We start from the raw sequence: 7,500 nt of genomic DNA on the forward strand, positions 1-7,500 counted from the left end.
CCCGGTGCGCGCGCGCAATAGGACGCCGCCGGCCCTTTACGCATAATAATAGTCGCCAAAGTCAAGAGTGACATCTTTATAGGCACGTTGTAATCTAATGCTAGCCTGCTATGGCAAACGAGGCCTAGTAGGTGTTGTTGTTCATGGAAGGCCTCATGTGGGCACAGAATGTCGAAATAGTTGTGTATACACCCACTCAATGTGTAGCGGTCATAGAAAGGTACTTTGCGCTTTTGGAGAGCTAGGTGGTTGGCTCTTAAAAGAGCCTTTGGGGGTTGAGTAGTCAAGTTGAAGTCGCAGTAGCGAATTTACTTGGCTTTGACTGCCTTCTCGGTCTTCTTGGGGAGTAGCACTGCCTGGATGTTGGGCAACACACCACCCTGAGCGATGGTCACACCGCCGAGCAGTTTGTTCAGTTCCTCGTCGTTACGGACGGCCAGCTGCAGGTGACGGGGGATGATACGAGTCTTCTTGTTGTCACGGGCAGCGTTGCCGGCCAACTCCAGGATCTCAGCAGTCAGGTACTCGAGCACGGCGGCCAGGTAGACTGGTGCGCCAGCGCCCACACGCTCGGCGTAGTTGCCTTTGCGCAGTAGCCTGTGCACACGGCCCACGGGGAACTGGAGCCCGGCACGGGATGAACGGGTCTTTGCCTTCGCCCTGGCCTTGCCTCCGGTTTTGCCTCTTCCGCTCATATTGGTATCTTGAGAAAGTCACAGAAAGTCTGAATGAGCCGCTCGCCACTTCGAGAGCCGTACTTATACCTCGCCACAAGAGGCAACGATTGGCCACCGGGCCGGTGTGGCCTTATCCAATTGGAGCGAGGGACAGACAGACAGACAGCCCTAAGCCGGTTCCCACCCACAGGCAGCGAGTGAGAGGCTACTTTGTGTCCCTCCGACTTTGTTACTTTGTGTCATTTCGCGTGAGCGCCAAAATGTCCGACATGAAATCCTCACATTATTTCTCTCCAAATGGGAAACAAACAGCTGGTGAGGGTGCACTCTTGAGTTTGAAATCGAAGCCACTATAGTATTGTTATTACATGGCACTTGTAACACATCACAGCAGCCTGCCTCTGAACGGGAATAGCCCAGTGGCTCATATATAAATATGGCTGTTGAGGGTGCACTCGTGAGTTTGAATTCGAAGCCACTATAGTATTGTTATTACATGGCACTTGTAACACATCACAGCAGCCTGCCTCTGAACGGGAATAGCCCAGTGGCTCATATACAAATGGCTGGTGAGGGTGCACTCGTGAGGTCGAATTTCTAAGCCATTTTGGCCCTCTATTATATTCCTCTCCCTTCGCACACACCCAGAGTGGGACGATGTTGTGTGCGTAAAAGTAGCCTAGTGTGCGTAATTTCTTTTTCACGACAGATAGTACATGGAAATCAATGCGCTTTCTATGGAAAGAGGTGGGTGGCTCTTAAAAGAGCCTTTTGTGGTACAACATGTGTCGAGTAGAACACTGTTTGTAATAGGTTTACTTCTTCTTGGGGGCTGCCTTCTTGGCCTTGGCTGCCTTGGGCTTGGCGGCTTTGGGCTTGGCTGCCTTTGTAGCCTTCTTGGGGCTCTTGGCCGCCTTCTTGGCCGCTGCGGCGGGCTTCTTCACCTTCTTGGGGCTCTTGGCGGCCTTTTTGGGTGTAGCGGGCTTCTTGGCCTTCTTGGGGGACTTCTTTGCGGCGACGGCCTTCTTGGCTGCTACCTTCTTGGGCTTCTTCGCCGCGGCGGGCTTCTTGGCGGCCACCTTCTTTACTTTGGGAACTGCGGTTTTCTTGGCGGGCTTCTTTGCCTCGACGGCTTTCTTGTTGAGCTTGAAGGAGCCGGATGCACCGGTGCCCTTGGTCTGGACCAGGGTGCCCTTGGTGACGAGGCTCTTGACTGCGATCTTGACGCGGGAGTTGTTCTTCTCCACGTCGTAGCCGCCTGCCGCCAGCGTCTTCTTGAGCGCGGCCAGGGACACGCCGCTCCTCTCCTTGGAGGCGGTCACAGCCTTGACGATGAGTTCTCCTACGCTGGGTCCCGCTTTCTTGGGCTTGGCTGCTGCCTTCTTCTTGGGTGCCTTGGCCGGCGCTGCGGCTGCGGGTGCTGGTGCGACTTCTGCCATGTCTGTCTGTCTGTCTGTCTGTCGTTTGGTCCGGTACACACACACACACACGGTCTGCGAGGAGTAGTTTGCTGTAGACGCTGCTCTGCGCTATTGAAGCTCCACACCGAGCAGGGGGCTGGCCTTAAACGCGACATGAGAACCATGTAGACTCAAGGCAACCAGCTCGGCTTCTCTGGGCTGGCCAAATGCTCTTTCACTTGTGTTTTCTGTTCGCCTATATCGGCCCGAAAGTCACCGACGGAGCCGTGTTTTTGGTCCAAAAGCGAACGGCCCAGCGAGCAGACTTGTCTCCGTTCAGAATAAAGTAATGTGGGCCGCGGAAGGGCCGTGCATTTTGTTGCGGCTCGCTCAAAACCTCACCGTTCGACTGTCGGGTGGAGCGGTGCGCACTGGTTTTCCTGTGCTATTTGTCTCCTAAATGGCCTAAAAGTGCATCCGATTGCGAGCAGCACTTGTTGTGTAGTGAGCCGAGATGTCTGGCAAGGGAATCAAATGGTTTGGGGTCCCCTGATGTGGTCAGGGGTGTTTTAAAGAAGCGCTCTTTTGGGGACCTTAAAACACATGCACCTGTGAGGCCTGGCTGAGACTAGTGTTGTACCTCAAGTTTCAGGTTGTATTCGTCATATGTACAGGATCCACATGGTATAAACAGTCCTACGACATGCTTACTTGCACTATGTGTGTGTGTGTGTGTTATTGTATTAGTACTTTTTGTGCACTGGCAGTGTGAGTGTTGTTGTTGTTGTATTTGTAGCCTACTATTTCTACACAGTGAGATTGTGTGTTGTCTTCTGGTAGGTAGGTAGGTAGGTAGGTAGGTAGGTTGGCTGTCTCTACTAATATATTGTTCACCTGCTTGACTCCGCAGCGTGACTCGCCTCGGTCTTTGTGTCTGTGGGTCTTGGTGTCTGGCTGGCGCTATGGAGGCTGGCGCCCCATGGGTCATGGCGCGTTGATATAGGCCTAGATAGAGGGAGTCTCTCTCTCTGTCTGTCTCTCTCTCTCTCTCTCCCCCCAAGTGGGACAAGGGCTGCATATGTGGTTGGACTGGGAGAAGAATCCCAGCAGGTGCATGTGGGTCAGAAGGTTGATTGCGGCCTCTTTTCTTTTCCTTGTTGTATATATGTATGGGGCGGCAGGTAGCTTAGTGGTTAAGAGTGGTTAAGAGCGTTGTGCCAGTAACCGAAAGGTGGCTGGTTCTAATCCCCGAGGCGACTAGGTGAAAAATCTGTCGATGTGCCCTTGAGCAAGGCACTTAACCCTAATTGCTCATGTAAGTCGCTCTGGATAAGAGTGTCTGCTAAATGACTAAAATGTAAATGTATAGGCTATCCCCAAGGTAGTCATTGGGATCCGCTGCTGCTCCAACGACTATCGCAAGGGCCGCCCGCTCGCTCACTGTGTTATACTGTGACTTGGCCTACAGACACATTCATATCCTCACGTGGAAGCAACTGCCTTAGCTGGTAGAGCACGGCGCTTGTAACGCCAAGGTAGTGGGTTCGATCCCCGGGACCACCCATACACAAAAATGTATGCACGCATGACTGTAAGTCGCTTTGGATAAAAGCGTCTGCTAAATGGCATATTATATTATTATATTTATCCTGTTGCCTCATGAGGGTAGTAGGAAGGAAAATACACTATGTGCCTCAAATGTACTACACTTTACATGGACATTTTGAGTCATGTAGCAGACGATCTTATCCAGAGCCACTTACAGTTAAGTGTGTGCCTACATTTTCATACTGGCCCCCCTTGGGAAACGAACCCGCAACCCTGGCGTTGCAAGCGCAGTGCTCTACCAACTGAGCTACAGGGGACTATATATGTATGATGCGACCTGGACCGGAAATGACCCGTTGGCAATAAGGGCTACGTATATATATATATATATATATATATATATATATATATGCCTACTCCTATTCTTCCTAGACGGGATTATTCACCCCCTTTTTATTCTTGCCATTATCGTTCTCATTCACATCATTAGGGTATAGTCCAATGATGGAGCGTCCATTCTCCCCGTCCGTGTCCTACCGATTCAGGAAGTCGACTCAAAATGACTATCCGCTCATTAAACGACAAAAGGCATTTCTTTCCATTCAAACCCAACAGACTGCTTTTTTTATTTACACCCTTTGTCAAATGGTGCCATTTTTCATTGCCTTCACCTGGAATGGAGGCCGACAAACATGGGTTACTATTCAGCGTGCAGAGACAACAAAAAAGGCGCGCTAAACCCCTACGCTGGAACGGGCGGGGGAAATGATACAATGTAGCCGTTCTCCGAGCCGGCGCGCGCCGCCCATTAAACAATGATACAATGTAACGCAGCCTACCTGCGCATTCATTCGGTGGCGATGGAAATGCTCTTTTTACTGACAGAGTGGGTGGCTCTTAAAAGAGCCTTTGGGTTAGTAGAGCAGTCCAAATGCGCTGTTTACTTGGAGCTGGTGTACTTGGTTACGGCCTTGGTGCCCTCGGACACGGCGTGTTTGGCAAGTTCACCGGGGAGTAGCAGGCGCACGGCGGTCTGGATCTCCCTAGAGGTGATGGTAGAACGCTTGTTGTAGTGGGCCAGGCGAGAGGACTCTCCGGCGATACGCTCGAAGATGTCGTTCACGAACGAGTTCATGATTCCCATGGCCTTGGAGGAGATGCCGGTGTCGGGGTGGACCTGCTTCAGGACCTTGTACACGTAGATGGCGTAACTCTCCTTCCTGGACTTTCTGCGCTTCTTGCCGCCCTTCCCTGCGGTCTTGGTGACGGCTTTCTTGGAGCCCTTCTTGGGCGCTGACTTTGCTGGCTCGGGCATGATGATGTCTCGTTGCTTCTCAGAAACGAATGAGGGGGTGAAGGGCGCTTACCCGTCTTATGAAGAGGAAGCTAATCAAAGTCGGCGGCCGTGGACACTCCCCTGCTTGCTCGTAGGCGCCCCTGCTATTTGCCCAGTGGAGCTCTAGCGCTCAAAAGAGCCTTCCGCTCAGAGGCTAGCTTCCCGAACAAAGACAATTGAGGGCGCGCGCGCGGGTCCTCACCCCCTCCCTCCTCTCTATAGCCTATGCTCTGTGACCGATGGGGAATTGTGTGTTTCAAAAGGGGGGCCTGAATAGTTGTCCGAATGGCACGATTGTTGTGCCACATAATGCTGGTGATAGAATTGCCCACGTTGGCACCGTCAGACATAGGGCTCCCATTTTGGACTGTGTGTGTGTGTGTGTGTGCGCGCGCGCGCGCGCGCGAACGCTGTCCCCCTCTTTTCGAGCCACATCTACCGACGGGTGGTGGTTTTATGTTGTCCAAATGCCACTATTGCTTGACCCAAAATAACAACGTCACTACACTTTGCCACTGTCAGATATAGGCCTCCCTCTGTGCGCTAAAACGGGAAGGGACATTAGAATCCGCTATTTAATACTCCCTGTCCACTCGAAGTGGCTCATACTTTCCTACCAAATAGCATACGGAAGAAAAGAAAAAAACACTATATGGAATGGGCCCTTTTGAAGCGGATGTGGGTGGCTCTTAAAAGAGCCTTTGGGTTCGAGTCGGGGTGTTGAGGTTCCGAAGAGAGTGCGTTTAACCGCCGAAACCGTACAGGGTGCGTCCCTGTCGTTTCAGAGCGTAGACCACGTCCATGGCGGTAACGGTCTTCCTCTTGGCGTGCTCGGTGTAGGTGACTGCGTCACGGATCACGTTCTCCAGGAACACCTTTAGGACACCGCGGGTCTCCTCATAGATCAGACCGGAAATACGCTTCACGCCGCCGCGGCGAGCCAGACGGCGGATAGCGGGTTTGGTGATTCCCTGGATGTTATCGCGGAGAACTTTTCGGTGACGCTTGGCGCCTCCTTTTCCAAGTCCCTTGCCGCCTTTGCCTCTTCCAGACATGGTGTGTTCGCTAGTTGAGTTCAAGTGAATGAATGACTTCAGCGCCGGTGCGTGGTGCGCTATTATCTGCGTTTGGTCGACCTGATTGAGGCCATCGGCACAGAAAGCGCGCCTCTGTGATATGTTCGGAGGCGTTGCAAAGGGGAGGGCGCTCGTTCTAGGGGACTAGGGAGGAGCGATTACAAAGGTGACGTGAAAGCAACTACCGTGCGCGGGAAACATACTCCAATACTGATATAGGCTATGTGGAACACAAGGCCAAACGGTGACAACTGGGAGATCAGCTAGTACACTGTGTCCCTGTCCTCATATTGTTGTTGTTGTTGTTGTTGTTGTTGTTGTTGTTGTTGTTGTTGTTGTTGTTGTTGCACCTGATTTTACTCATTGAGGACTTGCTAATTAGGTGACAGGTTGTTCAGTCAGCTGTGGCTCTCCAGGGCTACAAGAAAAATGGGTATTGTTGGGGGTAGGCTACTCTACCGCTGGAGTTGGGAAACACTGACCTAGTAGGATGAGTCTGTTTAGCTATGGAAGGACGTGTCGTATTGACTGTCATTAATAAACATCACTCTTCTTCTTTCTTCTCTAGACACCACTCGGCCTGACAGTAAGGGGGCCAAGAGGACCTGGGGTGCGGATGGGAGGGGTGGTGATCCCTCTGCAAGCTGGAGCGTTTACAAAATAGTTGTCATCATCCTTATGCCTAATGTGTGTTGCAGCCAAACAGCACACACTGTTTGTGTGACTCCCTGACATTACGCAATGATGTAAGCACATTTGGGAATGTCTTCCATATTGTTGCATAAAGACGACCGTGTGCATAAACTGTGAGACCGAGAGTGGCGTACCTTTACCCACACACACACACCCACACACACACACACACACACACACACAATGAAGGGATTGATTTCCTACGCATACAGAGGTGATAGTGATGTGCCAATATTGTATGGTACCTTTCTTAGCAAACCAATAATAAAGCTTCTTATAATGGAATTATTGTTATGATGTTGATCATTTGTATTGCCGCAGGATAGCCTCAGATGTGTCGTCAAAGAAAGGCCACAGAAAGAGGGCCCGTCTCAACTGTTCATTTCAAAAGGGACAAATTGGGGGGGTGCACTGATGCCTTAAGGGCCCAAGAGCACAGACTGCCACTTTATCATTCAGTGCAGTTGAACATCTCACATTTGACTAGCTTTCATAGGACAACTTATTGTTGCCATAATTGTCTCTTACCTGTACTTACTGGCTGCCGGCCCTCGGTGGAGTATATCGAGGAACAGAGGGTGCCTTTTAGGATAAGGACTAACAAGGTTTTGACTAGGTGGGATACAGCTACGACCGGAAGTGACTTTTCCCTAGCAGTTTAGGCTAATTAGGCTAGAGTGCAGATACTTGACATGTACAGTACAACAACAAATCACAGAGGGCCTGTTACCACACCCTATAGGCTTGAACATCATAATATCACAATATAT

General features: G+C 51.1%; 2 protein-coding genes across 2 annotated transcripts in view; both read right to left on the bottom strand.

Moving 5' to 3' along the window:
- LOC311124337 (histone H1-like) overlaps nt 1–2,184 on the bottom strand; it is a gene marked incomplete at its 3' end in the record, with an annotated part of 14,437 nt that extends 12,253 nt beyond the window's left edge. The window contains exon 1 of the mRNA XM_084198499.1: nt 1,523–2,184. Coding sequence (XP_084054625.1) covers nt 1,523–2,116 — 594 coding nt within the window. The 5' untranslated portion in view covers nt 2,117–2,184. The remainder of the gene's footprint in view (nt 1–1,522) is intronic.
- A 2,381-nt stretch (nt 2,185–4,565) lies between these two features.
- LOC311124307 (histone H2B-like) lies at nt 4,566–5,588 on the bottom strand (the record flags this gene model as incomplete). The annotated part of the gene is made up of 2 exons (XM_084198474.1): nt 4,566–4,907; nt 5,571–5,588. 2 exons carry the CDS (start codon nt 5,586–5,588, stop codon nt 4,566–4,568), a joined length of 360 nt encoding a protein of 119 aa, XP_084054600.1.
- Between the last annotated feature and the right edge of the window lie 1,912 nt (nt 5,589–7,500).

Source organism: Coregonus lavaretus, assembly GCF_964263955.1.
Source record: "Coregonus lavaretus genome assembly, contig: HAP1_SCAFFOLD_779, whole genome shotgun sequence".
NCBI lineage: Eukaryota > Metazoa > Chordata > Actinopteri > Salmoniformes > Salmonidae > Coregonus > Coregonus lavaretus.